This window comes from Ochlerotatus camptorhynchus, unplaced genomic scaffold, assembly GCF_037179485.1.
Source record: "Ochlerotatus camptorhynchus isolate MF236.1 unplaced genomic scaffold, CSIRO-AGI_Acam_v1.1 ptg000365l, whole genome shotgun sequence".
Classification (NCBI taxonomy): domain Eukaryota; kingdom Metazoa; phylum Arthropoda; class Insecta; order Diptera; family Culicidae; genus Ochlerotatus; species Ochlerotatus camptorhynchus.
Window position 1 is genome coordinate 18,600 of NW_027040853.1, and position 19,912 is coordinate 38,511.

At 35.5% G+C, this 19,912-nt stretch overlaps 1 protein-coding gene across 1 annotated transcript in view; it reads right to left on the reverse strand.

Moving 5' to 3' along the window:
- Window positions 1–303: 303 nt before the first annotated feature.
- Window positions 304–19,912, reverse strand: part of Invadolysin (leishmanolysin-like peptidase, invadolysin) — a 91,399-nt gene continuing 71,790 nt past the window's right edge. The window contains exons 2-8 of the mRNA XM_065232203.1: window positions 10,899–11,030; window positions 10,627–10,821; window positions 10,179–10,564; window positions 9,893–10,118; window positions 9,651–9,838; window positions 4,335–4,627; window positions 304–1,353 (exon numbers count right to left, since the gene is read on the reverse strand). Coding sequence (XP_065088275.1) covers window positions 884–1,353; window positions 4,335–4,627; window positions 9,651–9,838; window positions 9,893–10,118; window positions 10,179–10,564; window positions 10,627–10,821; window positions 10,899–11,030 — 1,890 coding nt within the window. The 3' untranslated portion in view covers window positions 304–883. The remainder of the gene's footprint in view (window positions 1,354–4,334; window positions 4,628–9,650; window positions 9,839–9,892; window positions 10,119–10,178; window positions 10,565–10,626; window positions 10,822–10,898; window positions 11,031–19,912) is intronic.

A 19,912-nucleotide genomic window follows, 5' to 3' on the forward strand; every position in this document is an offset into this window, starting at 1 on the left:
TATAATTGTTTATTTGTAAAATTTGTCAATGTTATAAAGCCGTGCTACAGTAAACAGTAAAACAAATCGGCTATCCAGAACAATATTATGCGGATATCCGCGATCCACCGAATAATCGAATAACCCTTTCAATTAGTACTCTGATGACTTACTCCAGTCGATCTGGAAACGATAGGTAGCCGATTTGTCTATCATCGTCATCAGGCAACAACGGAAACTAATATGTTTCGAATCAAAACACGGCATACAGAGTCTGCCTGTCACCAAATAGCAAATCGCATCGAGAATAAATAGAAATTATTTTATAATTATATTGGAAATCTCTATATTCATTCTTATACACCTTATTTACATTGTTCGATCAACAAAACTTTGGCAGTTTAACATTCAATCCCTAACTTTCTCACTTTTCAAAGTCAAACTATAACGGCACCGATTTAATGAGGCCTGCACAAATAGAACAAAATTGCAGTTCTGTATATTTGACTTTATCTGATTGAAGTCATCGCACATTAATTAGAAAATTTTCTACTTATATCCTAAACTTTTTATTCTGGCAAATCGCTTGCTTACCGTTGTGGAATTTATTTAGAGTGAGATCCATCTGGCTGTCTTTATCAATAACGGCTGATGTCTTTTTAGTACCTAACTATGTACAAAACTCTGTTCTTTAAAATTTATTTCATTGTTATGAAAAAATGTTATTTACAGAATAGTCGAATATTTACAATCAGTGACTAATAAGTTTACAACTAAATAAAAGCTTCTCTTGTGCGTTTAAAACAAAAAAACACAGATGAATACTATCACATGATGTTAGACTCACATAAATTATGAACTTAAAATAGTACGATTTCTACATTTTCTAGTACGGAATGAAAAGTTATCTTCTTAATCGCATTACAACTGATACTCCAACGGCTAACAACGAAATCAATGCATTAAATTTATGCGTTGGACGTACAATACTAGCTGCGCTACATTTCAGCTCATTCTTCGGATAATAACTAGATGGAGGTGCTTCTTCGCTAGTTTTACATCGTTCTCCGCGTTGTTCAAACTCATAATTGCACACTTCTTTGCAAGATGGACATACTACCGCCCCCTTATGTAACCAACCACCAGCCATCAGCTGTACGGTAAGTTCTTGTCCAGCGTAGAAGCACTCGTATGAATAATTCGCAATTATGATATGTAGACGACCTCGTTCACATTTGTATCGATAGCATCCAGATCCCCAGTGCTGCCATTCACGGGTCTGCCGACAGGATCGTTCTTCCCACATATGTTCACTATGGTCGAAACATTTTGAATCCGATCCGTATGATTCCAACGCAAAATTCTTCTCTGGTTCTGAAATTAAATTTATAGCAAAGGATATTAATATGGATGAAATTAGAATGTGTCCGAATTACCCCGAATGTAATTTCCCCCAATATCGTTTCCCAGAACGCCAGAAACCGGAACACCATTACCACGAATACCCCATTTTCCTAAATGCCATTTCCCCGAATGTCCCATTTCCCCGACAAAAAAATACTTATAGTAAAATTATTCAAAAAGTACCATTTTCCTGACATAACCCATAAACGAATGTTTAGCAGGTTGATAAATAGAGATATATTTTATATCAATATAAAGTAGAAAAAGAGAAAAGTAAAATTCCAACTTCACTCAGTTTTCAATGCCGTGCGCTCTTCCTCCGCTTTGCATCGACTTTCCTCTATAAAACTGAGGACGGCTATTCGGATGGCTTCCTCAACGTAACAACAAACTAAGGAAACCACATTTTGTTCCTCTTTGAGAAACTTTTTGGTCTGTTGAATCCGTTGATGCGATGAGTCAAGGAATGCATGTTTCTTATTTGGTTTTCATCGCAGTGTTCTAACAAGCGTCGCTGGACTAACTTGGTTTCGGGTCGAGGTTAGTACAACACATCGAAGAAGTCTGCACATTGTAGATGAAATACGCATATCTGGCCAGGATAAGCAAATAAAGTAGTGAAATTCAAGGTTGCTTCCACTCACTTGCTATAATAATATGTTTTTGGGAATTATGAAATCATGAAATAGTTTAATGCCCATTAGTACTTGTAAGTTACAAGAAGAGGTCATGAAGTATATGTTTGACACATAAAATCTGTCAATATTGCTTCCAGTGCGTCACAATCAGCGATTTTACGACTCGTGAGCGCTCACTCAGAGTGAACGCTCACGAATCATAAGATCGCCGATTGTGACGCTCTGAAAGCGAAATTGACAGGTTTTATGAGTCATACACATACTTTACACCCTCTTCCTGTTACTTAAAAGTACAATATACCATTATAACATCTACTGATTGCACAATAGCGAAAAACATCTTTTTATAGCAAGTGAGTGGAAGCAACCCTGGTGAAATTCAATGGAAATTATTAATCCTACTCTCTTTCTTTATACAGGTATTTCACTAAGACGCCCACATTCATCGGAATTTTGTAATTGTAGATGAAATTTCGTTTAAAAGTAGCTCGTAGTAGATTTCGTTTTAAATCTGGGAATTCTGATTTCCCGGGAAAAAAGGGAAAAATGCGAGAATACCCAAATTGCACAATTTTGGATTTATCATAGTCTTGTAGGCTATAATTTAGTTTTGAAGAATCTTTTAAACCGTTATAAAACTTGCAATGTTGGAATCAATCAAGTTTATATCATAAACATAATTATATTCTCTTGTTTACACATCTGTTTACTATTTTCATATTATATCTTTCACTGTGGTAAAGTATCAAAAATGCTCAAAATTACACAAAGTCTATTATTTTCTTTCACTAGATGATTTGGATGATTTGGATGATTTGGATCAAAATCCAACAATGTTATTTTTAAACAAAATTTATAATTTAAATGATGTTATGAGTCTACGTGAAGCACAAAATGCTCAAAAATTATGAGTGTAAATCGAGCAAAATTTTGTTGACCTATAAAATATCTCCAGGACAATTTGGCTAGCGATAAATATGTTTTTAACATATCTTTGTACATATCCCACAAAATGTTGTTTGGCTTATAGAACTTCAAAAAAGATCTAAAATCCTGTAAGATTTGAAGAACTTTTAATGCTGCGTTTCTCCTGTTCAGGTATTGATATATGCTTTTTCCGACATACCAAAACATCATGCATGCTAATTTTTTGCAGGAGACTCTTTGATGTCATACGAATTACTGATACGATGTTCAATGAAAATGTGTGTATTTAAAGCAAATAAAGTGATAAATAAAAGTTAATATTTTTACATTTATTACCCTTAGTGCAGTCATCTTACCAATAAATCTGTGAGCTACCTAAAATTATGTGTTTCTTGTTTTCAGCTGGATCCATAAATTTGAGTAGAAAGTAACATATTTTGTTCTACCGAATGATATTTTTAAATTAAGAAACACCTTGTGAGACTTAAAGGATAAATGATTATTTTCATTTCATTTGAACGTGAGCTGTTCGTTCGTATTTTATTGAAAGAACCAACATCTTCGAATATTAGGTTATTCGAATACAACAGCTCATGCAAAAAGATGGCAAAATAATCGTTAAGCGTTATAAAATAGTACTTGCACTTGCGCTTCGAGTATGATTTTTTTCTTTTGATCATAGCTGTTCTTTCATAGGGGAAATGACGGCTTTGGCATGACAGACTATTTTCAACAACACAAATTGAAACACTATTTTCACTGGATTTTCTTACGAAAACACTTCGCTGAATGCATGCAAACGATTCTTTATGCTTTCAGCTTCAATTTGACTATATTTTTACCACTGAGAAAAAGCAATCTAGCAAGGTTTTCTTGAAATGCAACACACGCACTACAAATTGTAGCTGATTTCAAGTTGCCGATAATAGAACAGCAGATTTACATGCAGTTCAAATGGAACGGTTGCCGAAGAAAAACTGGTTGCCGACAATACTCGCTCTCACTAGAGAAGGTTGGAGCTTTGTAAAAGCGTTTCAAAACAGTTTTTGACAATTCTTTCGACTGAAATTGTTAGAGCAGCTGGCAGCAAAAGATTGTAAACAAACCAATACTGCATATGTGTGCGTTCCTTAGAGAAAAAGGCTATAGAAAGAAGGTCGCTGCTTAGGTTGCCGAGAATACGTAAATTCCCCTATTTGATTGAAAAAAAAAACAAAATCCGAATATAAGTTAAGCAGGTAGGCAGCAGTTCCTGACCAAATAGCACCACCACTTGCACGGTACCTACTTGCACTTGTACTGGCTATTTTCGAATGTATTATATTTTTCAACCAGACATAATTTTCTTACTGAGGATGGACGATGAATACTAATATTGGTACTTACTAGGATTGTTATCCTCAAACTGACACTGTGATCCTCGAACAACGACGTTTCTACTTCGCCACGTAAACTCTTGAATATACGGACAATGGTCTGCAAGCGATACGGATCCTCCATAGTAAGCCTCCTCACCAGTGGGAACATGTGCCAGGGAATCGAAATTTTGATACTGTTTAGGCAATGGGCTTTCATGGCGGATAAGATTGCACAGTGCCACCGAGCTACGATCGTCAGTACACTCCGTTTGCAGCGGATCACGTTTCACCTTTGCACAGAACGGATGAATAGAACGACCTCTGAAAATATAAAGACGGTTTATTATAATCTTTTTAAAAACATCCCAATTTCGAATACGCTTATTTTATTTACTTTGCAATATCGGAAAATCCTGCTATTAGGCTGCATGTAGAGAAAACAATCAATTTAGATATGTATGCTTAATACAGACATGAATATATTTATACCATTAAAATAAAATATGATTTTTATGATGAAATGGATACCCATATCCTCTAAGTATTCAATAACTTTCTAACTATCCGGCATTTTAATAATTTGGTTATTGTTTTGTGAAACCAAATCTATATCTCAACCCTGCAGCAGTATGGCCGGACAGTGATTTTCGCTGGTGACCTAGCCCTATGAGCCCTATGAAGTTGTTCTGCACAATGTTCCCAATCTACTGTGTGTCAACGCACCGCCGTGAGCGATTTTGATGTCTTCTATACTGTTTCTTCATTTTTAAGTACTTTATTTTGCATAAGCAAAGAGACAGCTATTGAAAGAATGGGCATGAGCACCACTGATGTAGACTAAGTCATTTTAAGAAACTTTGTTGAAGACGAAGTTAAAGGGTGAAAATGAAGTACGAACGGTATCCCCTTAAAAAGCGTTTTTTTTTGCCATACATTCTGTTTGGATTTTTGTATTTTTTCAATGTTCCACAAAGGTGTAAATCCTTTGAAAATGCACATTTTTACAGAAGGAAGAAAATCGCTATCACTTTGTTTTAGGATTTACGTCCGTTTTTATAATTTTTTAATACTGTCTTGCAGGTTACCAGATATTAGCAGCTAATCTCAACGTCATTTCGTTCAGAAACTTATACCCTACTGTTAATATATAATTCATAGGGAGATCCAAAGGAATACCTAATACATTTTCAAATAAAGTACCTAAATGTTTTGTTAAGTTTTCATGTTTTCATGACCGTTTTTACAAGTATGTACATTAGGGTGGATCAGCTTTACAACCTCCTGTTTTCCACTGCTAGCAACTTGCTAGTTACGGGAAAAGGAAGTTTGCATGCATAAATGATTACATCACCATTAAAATTCAGATATATTACGCAGCCCTCGAGGAAATGAAAAAAAAAATCGGTCTTAAACCTTAACACTTCAAATATAAATATATTTAACGAAATTGACAAACTTATAGTAATCAAACTAGTAGTCATGTATACCGTTCTGCGGGGGCGACCCCGGCATAGTGGTTAACATCCATACCTCTCACGCCAAAGTCACGAGTTCAAATCTCACCCCCGGACAAGTCACGAATGACCCAAGAGTGTTAAAGTGACTATAAAAAAAAAAAAAAAACAACCGTTCTGAATGATTATTTATCTTATTGAGTATTTTGATTACTTTTAGGACAGTTTTGAAATCTTTAATTTGAAAATATAGGTAAGGGGTAAAATTGACAAACTCCTCAAATTACTTTCGAGAAAAATCTAGTTACTGATTTTATTAAATTTGGGCTCCCTGAATCCAAATCAGATGCTAAAATCCTTGTGCAAAATACCGAAGAGCTAGGACGTTGAGCTAGGACATCTTTATCTAAAGTTAGTTCATCCTAGAATAACTAGAGCAACATGCTAGTTATGACTAAGTCATAAATAAAAAATCCAACGTTGTAAGCTTTAGCAGTTTATATTTTTCTACAAATCTCAATACATTCTTTACAGCTTCTTCTGAGAACCAAATTTTTAAGTTAGTGTATGTGAAAACAAATATACCCTTTTTAAATATTACTCTTGAGCCAACACGATAAATGAACTTTCATGTTAGTAACGAAAAAAAAACATAGGTACATATATCCGTACGTTACTTTTGTAGCTGGAGTACCTAGTTAAAACATGAATGTAAATTGATTTGAATTTGAAATACAAAAAGAATTAAAACATATCGATTGTTTATAACCTCGAAGTTTAATATATTGTGCCGTAAACGAAATAAAAGTTGCTTCCTTTAAATTTCGTTTCGGCTAATTATGGGCAATATTGCAACAAGAGGTGCATTCAAAATCTGACTAGTGAAGGATTGTAAGCCGAATATCCTTCAACTGAAATTCCGCTAAATAAAACAAGTTTTCAGGACCCCTTATATGTTAATGTCGTTTAATATTAAAATGCCACGAAAAATTTGCCATTGATGCACTTAAAATGGCGTACTAGGGTTCGCGTGAAAAAGGGCTTAGCAAGTTGTTTATAAACGTTGATATGCCCTTTTCAAATGATACGCGAGCATTTTTAGTAAAAATGGCCCCGCAGTTGTGTCATTTTTTTTAGTGCGTGAACTTCCGTTGATCCTTGCACATGTCTATTTGTGGGATCAAGGACAGACACAACGTAAAAATTGAATGGCATTTGTTTGCTGCTTCACACGACAAAGGCCCTTGCGATGCTATAGGAGAAACCCTTAAAAGAATGGCAACTAGAGCAACATGAGCAATATATATTTTTTTAACGTCGGTCTCTGTTCCGCAATCTAGTGCCAATCACCGACGGACAGCGATTGCCACCCATTGACGGCAGTCGAATGTGCAGGAAGGCATCTTCCAAACCTGCGTAGGATATCGCACTCATTCAACATTCAACTCACATGGGCCGGGACCAACGACTTTACTTCCCCTTCCGAAGGAAGACGTGACCAGAGATTTTAATGCGTCAGAAAAATCCCACCAACCTCGGCTGGGATTGAACCCAGGCCCATTGGCGTGAGAAAGCAGTCACGCTTACCGCTACACCACCGCACAGTGGTTCTTGGCTGGCCAAAACCTTAAAAATTATAGTTGTCATTTTTTAATTTCAATATTTTTTGATCATTTTTACATATTAAGAGTATCTTAAATTGAATGATTTGTGCAGTTTTGTTGATTACATATTTTTTATGGTTGTTATAGAGTAGCCATATCACATTTTTTTTTGAAAAAAAAATCGTATTTTTTCTTGTTACTGTTTTGCTAAAAATATAGCAAAAAATTAAGTGTTTATCAACTTGGTTGCTTCAGAAGAAATATTCCTCGGTTTATTTCACATCAAATGCATGGTAAAAAAGAGTGTCTGCACTGTTTTAAGTGACAGTTTCTATTAAAAAATTAGCAAAAATATACTTTTTTCACATTTAGACTAAGCAAAACATATGACGGACACATCCACCACTATTTTTTTAGTAGCCAAAAGATAGCTAGAAAAGTTAGCTTTCAGATAGGCTTTAATGTGTCTTGCGATTTTTTGCGAAAGATGTTGAAATTAGGAATAACAAGTAAAGTGTTCTTTGGAAAATATCCGTTTTTTAGTTTTATAATCTGTGGTGTATACTGTAGCAAGCTTCACAATGCCTTTTTCAAAGCACACACATACTCACACGCACCATATATCTATCTCTTATGCTTCATGAGCTTTGATTTTTTTTTAAACATGCAGGTTAGGGTGGCCCCTAGATAATCGGCATTCTTTAAATATCTTTTTATACGTTCATTTCTCGTGAAATTTTTATGCTAGACACTTTAAGAACTGCTACAAACCTTGTGTTCTCAATCCCTACACTGCCACCTATTTGTTACAATTTGTTACTCCTAACCTCGAGATAGTCGCGAGTAATCGGCACCGCTTTACTAACGTTAGTTTTAAGTAATTTTGTTATTTAAACAATGAATATCGGCTCCCTTAAGCTACAGCAAATGAGCCTGGAAAAATAAACGCATTATTAAAAAAACTCTAAGAACTTTTTATGACGCATATTTTTGCTAAGTTTTTATCTCTTTTATTTGAAAATGTATGGCTAGGTTTTGCTGAAAAATATTACTTTTTTATAAATTAAATTAAATACTTTGAACAGAAAAAGCTCTTGCAGTTTTTTTAACCAACAATGAAGAAAAAACGATGCTTTCAATGCTTCAGTTTGAGATATTGACAATTGAAAAGAGCCATTTTTTCGAAGAAAATAGCCTTTAACTTTCTAATCGAAAAAGATAGTAACCTAGTTGCTTGAGCAAAAATATGCGTCATCAAAAGTTCTAAAAGTAATCAGGACAATGTTTTTTACGAAAAATTAACCCATGAAAAGATATTCAAAGAAAACCGATTTCAGTGGCCACCCTAAACTGCTTGTTTGAAAAAATCATAAGTCATGAACCATAAGAGGAAAAAACGTTGTGTCTTCAACAAAGTTGCTTTGAATTTATTGTTCTACAACTGTTTAGAACACTGCTTTGGTCTATCTCAAATGATAAAAAGTTTGTATTTTCAATTCATCAATTTTATAGACCACCCTAATTTTACGAACATAAAAAGATTGAACAATAAATATGAAGCAACTTTTCCTAAGAAACCATATACCTAAAACTGACGGTTTGGGCGCAAACATTTTTGTTTTCCTAAATACGTCTTTGGGACCATTGTGCATTGGTTTTGGTTCTACTATACTCCTTTTTGTGACGTCTTGATTGTCAAGTTTTCTCCGTACAGCTAAAAAACATCTATTTCAACTGTTTTTTTGTTTGTTTTGCCTATTTGCAACAATTTCGAGGTTTTGGCCAACTTTTGTTCTACGGGTAACCACTGTGCACCGGTGCCGGCTAGCAATATATTTGTTTTTTTCCTTGATTTGTTTAACGTACTGATTATCATTGCTACTGATGCCAGGGAGGCAGCTCCCACACCTAGACCCTACCATATCGACCCATCAACTCATGGACCGGGGACCAACGACTTTACTTCCCGAAGAAAGACGTGATCCGATATTTCATGCCTCAGAAAAACCCGGCGGCGCCTACTAGGATAAAACCCAGACCCTTTAGGGTGAAAGCCAATCACGTTTACCACTAGGCCAACGGCACCGGCACCCTAGTAAACATAAACTCTACCCGTACGCAAAATTTCACAACATTCAGAGACCCTTCGGCCCATTTTGTCCGATAATTAAAAAAAAAAAACATCGTTTTACGTCACAGATGTGCTACCCAACATGATTAACCACTTCACATATTGTAATTTCACTTAAAATAATCAATATCCAATTTATTACCTACTGTACCCACCTTGCATTGTTGGCTGTTATCCAATCTTTGCAACTTTTCATCGCAAAGTTACACCCTAGCCCTCGGCCCCAGGAGAGAGGTGAGGCCATGCTGTAGTTTGCTTTGTACCAACCTGAATCTTCCATCAGTGCTAACGTAATTCGCGAAAAAGCCGAGCTTTGCGTGTGGGTTCCAGTCATAGCTTCATTCTAAAAATAAAGTTGATTGTTAGTGGAAATCTCAAAGCAAATGAAAACAAATACCTCTAGCACTCGCTTTTCCCAGTGTGTCAATGCTGTACCTTCTCCACCTTGATCTTCTAATTCAGCGCCTTCAAGCTGCTGACAACTGAAATGATCCCGGACCTCCTGCGTGACGCGAGGAGTTACCAACATATCAATTGTCCTTTTGGTGTATCCTCCACGTACCGCCCATTGATCACGAACTATTTTTTTAATGGTGTCTTCGCTCCACTGGTGAATTTGTAATCTGTAGCAAAAACGTGTTGAGAAAGGAATAAAAGAATATTTACTTCAAAATATATCTTACTTTTCATTTAAATATGGCTTTCCAGTATCGGGTTTACGTGGCGTTCGGGGATTTCCCTCATCATCTCGAAAAAAGGCGTACAGACTTACTGAAAACCCCAAGGCATGAAGAATTTCATGTTTTACGGTTGAAAGAAGCGTTTGCAGTTCTTGAGGCTTTGTGCTTATACTTTCAGGACAAAGATTGGCATGTCCTGCTATAGGCCGATCAAGCGCAGCTTCTTGTTGACAATGAGCTGCATATGCCACTGTTAAACCCTTGTGACATCTGTCCGATTGCCGAGCGGATACATAAAATACGAAATCTGCATTTGAAATTCCCAGCCCGGCAACTGTTCTGCTATCTTCACGACAATCTTGACCTGTAGAATTGCAAACGCGGCATACCTAAAATTAATGGTATAATTATTAATACTGAATAAAAAAGCAATACAATAACCGTCAGTTACATCCAAATGGTCCTCCGGTACTTGAACTTCACCGCAAAGTGTCACGGGTTTACAGGAATCGATACAGTAGGTGAGCGAATTTTTCACAAATACCTGGCTGCTTTCACACTTTCGATTCAGTCTTATTATCTCTTTTGTTTGGCGAACCATCAGTGCTTGTTCCCAGAATCGGACGGCCTCCGGCAAGATTGTATCCTAGAAATGAAGATACGAAATGATAATTTGATATAGCTTCCAATGAAACTCTTCCAGGCATCAGGTTATCTACTTACATTGATAAGAGCAAATTTATCCGAATCTAACCGATACACGGACTCATCGTAGACTAGTAATATTCGAAGCGGCTGATCTAGGCTTCGTTTTCGTATCACATGTAGTGGTTCTAGTTGCACACCATGCACCACCTGAAATAAATAAAAAAAAAACATGATTAAGAAAAAAAAACAGTATGGCATAACTATTCATTGTTTAACTATTCCCAACGGGGCTACTATCACCAGAATGTAAAAAATATATATACCCATATCGAAGTGTACTTTAGGCTTGTTGAAAGCCAGTCATTAGCTTGGATTCCAAAATAATGTTAAATTTTACCATATTTTTTTTATTTTGAAAAAAAATGTAACGTTTTTTGTCGCGAACAGATTTATGCAAATTTTAAGCAGCTACAAACGATAAAAATTTTAGCTAATTTGGATACACTCAAATCTGCTTTTACCCCATTTTGCTCATTGAGGATTAGTATAGAAAGTTCAATACCTACCACAATATTTTTCTTTGATTTTTTTATTATTTTTTTAAACATTTCAGGGCTGGTAGTGCTGATGCGATATAATAGTAGTGACTTTTGTGACTAAAATTACGGAAATAGTGACCAAATAGTGACTTGTAAATACTAAATAAGTAACCATTTATATGGTAACTTAGAAATTCAAATACGGTTTGATATTGAAATAAACTTGGTATGTCATGGAACTCAAAATCAAATTTCATACATTTCTCTAATTTAATCGAATCTCACAACGGAATCTCCTGTGAAGAGCATTTGAAGTGATTTGAATAATTTACTTTTGCTTACGTTATACATGATGACTAGCAAATAGTAATTCCCATTTTTTATGATCTTGAATTTGATTCTGCGTTCGAAATCTTTAAATATTTGATATATCTAAGTAGATAACTTTAATAATTTGCTATGAACTTTTCGCAGAATTTCTTCAGAATGATCTCTAGAACTTTTTTAGAATAATTTACGTTCTCTTAAACTTAGAGGCAAATAAGCATTTGCAAACATAATATTGCATTCTTGAAATTATTTTCGTAGAATAGATTATTTTCGAAGTTGGAAATGCTTAATAAATATCAGAATTAAAATGGACTTTGTAAACGACAAATGAGGAGATGAAAGTAAAGTAGATTATTTTCGATTTTTTATTGATTCTTCTAGGAACTCCCTGAAGGCTCCTTCCATAAATCCATCCTTAGAATTTCCATGCAATTAACCTCAGAAATTTCACAAATTTTTGCTTAGAATAATCTTGGACTTCTCCCTTGCATTCAATTGTAAATTCAATTCATATTCTCCTAAGAATCCTCAGAATTCTCAAAACAAAAATCCATCACAAGCTTTGAAACTCTTCTCAGAATTCCGTTGGTATTGAACCCTCAAAATTCGATTCAATTGAAATTCTTCTCGTAATTTATTTCGAACTCTTTAAAATTCTCTTTGAAGTATCGTCAGAAATCACCCAAGAATTATTTTAGAATTATCCACAGAGACCATCTTTGGAGTTCACGGGATTTTCATGGAATTTTCATCAGAGTCCACTTAAGCAACATTTCAGAAATAATTTTGAATTCTTATTAGAATTAGAATCCTCATCCAATCATCATAGAATTCTTCTCAGATCTCTAGATAAAATGCACTCTCAATTATATTAGAATTATTTCCAAAATTGTTTCGGAGCTGAATTTTGCGTCTCTAATAATTTAAACAATAATCAAAAGCGACGCTCGTATGTGTTAAGCCAAGTTTAACTATATAGGTAAACCTGGCTTAAGATTTAAGCGGAGAAGAAGAAATCGGTCCTCAGAGCGCTTAATTTTACATGAGACTTTCGTAGTCTGTACTTTGGTATTCTTCTCCGATATATCCTAGAATCCTTTTAAATTCTCTTAAAATTTACTTTGGATTTTTTAAAGTTCTTAATCATCCTTGAAAGACTTTTGAAATCCATCACAGACAAATACCTTTGGAAAGTTACAATTTATTTTCTGGGAAAGGAGGTATATTTTTCCGGATTTTTAATCGAAATTGTAGGCATTTCCCAATAGATTTACTGGTGTTCAAAAATTTTGCGGTTCACTGGTCACCCTGGTTAAAATTATCAATTTTTTAACAGATATGTATATTTTGTTAAACTGCTGTATACTTTCTTAGTGCCAAGTACTCAATTTAAACATTTTGTTGATATTTTTAAATTTCACTCTATTTTAGTAGTGAAAAAGTGACTAAAGTGACTATTTTTAGGCAAATAGTGACTTTAGTGACTTTTTGGTGTAAAAAGTGACTGGCTTTAAAAAAGTGACCAAGTCACTAAAAAGTGACCTGCTACCAGCCCTGACATTTGCACAAAATTTGGTAGCAACTTGAGGCACCACGTTCAAAACTACGGAAGGAAAAAATATCGCGTGAAAACAGAATTGAGGGTACTTAAAGAAATAACAGAAAATTGGTAGTCAAATAAAAGGCATTCCACCAAAATTTCTTTATCTTCTTTCAGACTTGGCCAATCAAGTCACAAACTTTACTAATAAACCCAAAATATTTATTGAACTAACAGCCAAAATATCTGAAATTTGATGCGCATACTGAAAAATAATATCGTTTTAAACATTCATGGAGAGACAAAAAACGAGGGGTTTTTTTTTTTTTTTGTATGAATCGTACTGTTGTAGGTACCGTAATCCAGAGGCAAATTGATGACCAGGATGATGATTTTTCCTGAACAGAAAAGTAGTATATATTACTGCATAAATTTCAATTTTATTTTACTTGCTTTCAATAGCCCTTCAATATCATCGTTAAAACCAACAATTATAGAGCTTCAACGACTGTTGTCATTAGTTTGGAAGTGAATTTCTTACTTTACAAATAGCAAACCGGTTCTTCTCCTATTTGAATGAAACTTTGCACATATGTTGGTTGCTACCCAAGATTGCATAAAAATATGTCCGCTTTTTTTAGAGTTGGTTTCTAAAAAGGCGTATTAAAACAAATGTTTTTTTTTCTTTTTTTTTTTCAAAAAGAAATCATAATTTGGAAGTGCCTAATTTGATTAACAGGACACACCTAATAAGAAGTTGTATAAGTATTATCAACTTTAAAAAAATACACTTGGAGAAAAAAACACTGCAAATATATGTTAAACAATTTGAACATTAAATTTCGTTAAGGGGAACGTCCTTAGATTTTAAAATTTGTTTTTGCTGCTAAATACTGCTGGAAAAAGTCAGATGGTGCCTAAAAATATTGTCTTATTTTTTGTTTGTTTTCATAGCATTTTATAACACATTCAATTTAAAAAAAAATTAAAAAAATAATACCAAAAATGGATTCCCCACATCATTTTTATTAAATAAGTTTTGTTGTTCAAAATTGGAATAAATCAATTGCTTTTGTATTCTTACCAGTAGGATCGTGTTCCTCTTCGATCTTTTTGTATTCTACCGTAAACATTTTTGTTTTTTTTTTCGAACAAAAGTATATATCATCACAATTTTATTTTACTCTCAAAAAAGGTTCAGTGAGCTTTAGTTATTCAGGATATACATCAAAATCAATATGTTGACTAAAAATGTGTAAAATTTCAATGATTTAGTTCATTGTACTTTAAGAAGTAACAGTTTGAAAAAAGGGCAGTCAAATAAGAGCATGAGCATGAGCTTGATTGACTGCCCGCGGTAGCTACTTCGTTTTTGCCTAATCATCTGTAATTACACAGATAACCAACAGATGATGCTTGAGACTAGCTATCTAGCTACTAGTTTACGTGATATTCGATTTGTTTTAAAGTTTGGTAGGTTTTATGGTTTTTGCTGACTTTTCATGTGATTTATGCAAAATATTATGATAATCAGTAAAAAATAAATAATTGAAAGCTGAGGTACTAGATATTTACCTCGTGGTTAACATGACAGCTATGTAAACTCGAGGGAAAATATGGGAGACGATTTGTAGCTGCGGCTTGGCAGACTGACCTAAGGGATCCTCCAGAGGCATACAACAACTCTTAATTTGATTTCAATTTTGTAAGTAGCTGTAGTAACATGAGCACCCAAGTTACACGAATAATCTTAGATTTAGTCGATTTATGTGTTTTTGCAAATGTCTAGTATAAGAATTTAATTCGTTTGTCTTTTGTATCTCTTTATTAGTTTTTGTTTGTCTTGTCCCCCATCTCGATGAGCCTCATCGTCGCCCACTGGTCACCATAGCCGGTCGAACTCCAGACGAATCTAGAACCACACTACCGTTCACACTGGCGACAACGCTCTGATGAGGCAACGATACCCTACTCCCAAGCTCCTCCCCTTTTCCTATCCTTCGACAATGTACCCCTCTAACCTCGAGTAAGCCGCGAGTATCCGGCCCAACTCCTACTAGACATAGAATTAAGTGAATTTTGTTACAAACAAAGAACAATGAATTATCGGCTCCGTAAAGCTAACGCGATTGAGCCTTACAAATAAACGAACTAGATAAAAAAAAAATAATCTTAGATTTGGGATTATAATTAAGTGATCAAAATATCATAAATTTAAGATAAGACCATCTATTTAAAAACATGAAGTTTTACGTCATCATTCAAACTACAATATGTATGTTAATTTTAGAGAGAAAAAAAACGGCCGCTTCTGGTTACGAAATCAATTGGACAGAATGGGTCCAATTATCGACATAAATGGTTTCATTTCTCTTGGGCATCATAATAACTGAACTTTTCCAATCTCATAATGAAGTACCAGATCATTAATCACCACCACAATCACTCACCACCGCCAACACGCTGCCTAACATAGCAGCATGTAGTTTCCCCTTAACCCAAGAAGCGAGCATCAACAACCCATCGTCCGGTAAGCTGTTGCGCAGCCGGTAAATTCATCAGCTGTAAAATTCAGTGCAAGACGAAAAGAGCATTGCAGTGATAAGTTGTAACCACCCGAAAAGAGGTGCTTGTTGCTACGGTTTTTACAGAGTACAGACCTCGGACTAAAATCTTCCGGTATGACTTTTCAACCACGTGCGAATTTTTGTTGTGATGAGATTTATGATGTAACTAAATGGAGATACACAGTGCTTACGTGTGCTTTTCGCCGTTACAACACAAAACAACAATGTTAAATTTGGTACTGCTTTGTGCTTCAACTTTTTATAAGATATTAGTTTGTCGCTCCAATATTTTAAACGCGTTTCCTATATCTGTACTAAAACTGATCATCGTTGTGAACGAAAGTACACTCCGATATAAACTTCATTAAATGTTAAGCTTCCTCGTTACGCTTACCAACCACGACATTTTTTATGGAGCGGATCGATCCGATACCGAATGAGCTGGAGTCTATGAGAGATGTTAATCGGCCTCGAACTTGACCAATGTGCCGTCAAGAGCGTAGCGCAGAACCAAACGATCATTGCTGGCTCTGCTCTAACTCATTTATTCCAACCGAAGTAACATCAACAAACAGCGAATCAAAGTGAAAGAGAGATGTGTAACGGTTCAGTGCGTAAAGATATAATCAATCTGAACGCTTGTGGAGCTTGGGGTTGGTCAGTGTACACTGTGCGAAGAGGGGACTCTACTCCGCTGGGCCTAACCATTTCCTATAGTTCAGGATAATTACTTTCAAGCACCAAAGTAAGTATTAATAAGCACATCACGGAAGAGTTTTTTCTCGACAAATGTTCGAAGTGCAAATGTATTTACCCAATACCAAAGATCCGTAAACTTGCAAATGTTGCACAAAAATATCTGAAATGTGGCGTCAACATAAAATTGACCTTTAACTATTTGTTTGTATTACTTTTGCGTGAAGTTAACGATTTACATAGTTGAAGATGCTAATTTAAAATAACAGACTAAAGTGGTAATTTTTTATACGATAGATGAGGAGATGAAAGTATAGAGTTGATAGTTCCGTTAGAGTACGGCAGTGTTAAAATTGTATATAGAGAGTAGAAAGCGAGCAAGGACAACTTTTAGGAAGGTACAAATCGGGATGATCATCTCTCTTCACCAAACTCCCCCGTTGGAGAGGGATGGTGAGGGGTAACGTTCTAGATACACTTCCACAGTTATTAATTGAGAGCTTTCTATGCATGAATTAGATAGATTGTGTGGCAAGGACAATGACACTCTATGTTCAGGTAGGGCGAGAAAATTTTTAATCTGAAAGAATGTTTCGACCGGACCGGGAATCGAACCCGCCCGCCTCCGGCTTGAGCCCCTATTAGATTATTTAAAAAACGTAACTATATTTCGTTGCAGCAATGCTGTGCAACTGTCAAAAACTCAATATTGGACCATGATGGTGTTAGCCGAGCCAAACGACAGGCAACAGCTTCAAATTATAATTGTAAATAAGTTTTGCTACTCTATCTCCATTAAGGCGATTACGTAAAAGATTATTTTTTAGGTGTATCACGTGGAAGTTTCAATTGTTCAAATTTCATAAATTTGTAAATGTGCCCTAGGTATTCAAATATTCGAAGAATCTGTTAGTTAATAAAATAAGCATTTCCTAAAAATCCAAAAACTATGTAGATACTGGTGAGTCATCACACGAGCATTTCAACGACCAAGCGCAACCACTAACCTATAATCGAATGCAAATGCATCTACATTTCTGACCGATATCCTATCGATAACAAGTGTTCGGATGACATAATAGAAAATCGGTCAAGGGGGTCAATCGTCTCGACTTCGTATCTCTATCCGAGATGGTAAATAATTACGAAGACGGTGCTGTCTGTCATCGTCAACGCGACTTGGTAGAAGCATCCAACGAAGACCGACCATACTACTTACGGCTGGTCTCATCTCCTCTTTCTCCATGAAGCGCCATATTTTCCGCATACCTAGTCATTTTCCCTTTCGTTCAGTGTTCAACAGCTGTTGGCTGGTTTGTTTGTGGCTCGTGATTACATAATTAAATGGTTGTCTCATTTTCGAATTAGCATCATTTAATAGTAGATTCCCTTTTCTCGCTTCCCTTGTTCGAGCATTGCTATTCAATCGTGATTCATGGGACGATAATCGTTGAGTAAAGTAGCTAGACGACCCGGCTAAAAAACAATATCGTGCTATAATCTGTCAAATTCGTGTTTAACACTTTGGTTGGATATAGGTTTTCCAGACAGATTGACTTCCTTATGCGCTCACCACTATAACATTGTATCTTAGATATTTGAAATGTGGACGTAAAAGGGTTTTACGGCAAGATAAAAATCTCTGTATGTTGCAAAGATGGTTGTCAACGATGTTATCCAATGATTATGCGCTGCACGAATGTAGGGATAAGCGGTTACATAAAGGAACTTAATACATTCACAAACTTTTGCTCATCGATCTTCGTTGCACATCAATTTGATGTTATTGGATGTACTTAAACTGTAAGAGTGCACGGTTTATTAAAAAAAAATAGTAGTTTAAATTCTGGCCATGAAAAGGTGTTCAATGTGTTCCACTGAATAAGCAAAGCACAGTGAATAGGTTTTATGGCCTTAAATGATGCTACTATTGAAATAACTGTTATTTATTATTATGTGTAATGTTGATTAAATTCACGAGATTGATTTCAAAATTCATGTTATGATCACATACATTATTTCTAACCTAATAAATCAAACTCGTGCTGATTGGTTATCCAAACCAAAGGGCACAATTTAGATAGCGCAGTGCATTGACCCATAGACAAAGTTCATTTTTTAGTATTTGTATTCAAGTATACTGGCTACTCAGGAATGTTTGTAGATGCTTACAATGTAAACAAGTAGGGGAAATGGCCCTAATGTTGGCCTATGGACCTAAGATTGGGCCCATCGCTAAAAATCTGCTATTTATCAATTGTACATTGGGATGGTACTAATGGATATTTTTGGTTGCTATTGAAAATTTAGTCGATTGCTGAATTTATGTGTGGGCCCAAATTAGGGACACTTACGCCGACACTACATACATTTCCCCTATTGGTAAACTTTTTCTGTCCTTTATTTAACGTCGGTCTCTGTTCCGCAATCTAGTGCCAATCACCGACGGACATCGATTGCCATCCATTGACGGCAATCGAATGTGCAGGAAGGCAGCTTCCACACCTGCGTAGGATATCGCACCCATTCAACAACACATGGGCCGGGACCAACGGCTTTACTTCCCTTCCGAAGGAAGACGTGACCAGAGATTTTTATGCCTCAGAAAAATCCCACCGACCTCGGCTGGGATTGAACCCAGACCCATTGGGGTATTAGAAAGCAGTCACGCTTACCACTACACCACCGGCGCCGGCTTTGGTAAACTTTTGAATGCATCACAAGTACTGCTACACGCGTAGCAACTGACAGAGTCTAGGGCGGATTTTTATTTGGAATTTCTTGTTTTTGCACTGTTTTCCAACATACTAACAAAACGTTTACACTAGGGTATGTGAAACAGTTTTGGCATTAATCAAAATTCGGAAAAGTTTCCGTAGATATATGGCAAAATCTAAGTTCTAACCATGTATCGAATTAAATGTGTTAAAAACTGAAAAAAATGTAAAATTTAAGATTAGGGAACCACTAGGGCCAAAAACTGGCACTTTTACCATACGTGCAATCAAGTCAAGTAAAATAGGGATTGAAAATGCAGGTAAGAAGACCACATTTCCATAGAGCATTGAATAAATTTCGATCTTAGTCGGTGGCAATCGGAACGTTGAATGTGCATAGAAATTAATCTTGAAGAAAAGGCCTCAGACGTTGATGATAGATTAAAAAATATGCACAAAAGTGTTGCTAAAAGTGTCATTTTAAGAGTCGTACACAATGTAGCTGCAAGTATTTGAAACTCTGTAAGTTTTTTAAGTAAACGTGGCTTCATGTCGATTGCTCCTCCGCTTCTCCTCACTCGATATTTTTAGAAAAGTGGTTCATCTCTTATAAAAAACAAAGCTTTTTCCACTCAGTGCACTAAGTATATTTTAAAAGCAACTGTTAAAATTATTTTTAATTTGTAAAAAAAATATTTCA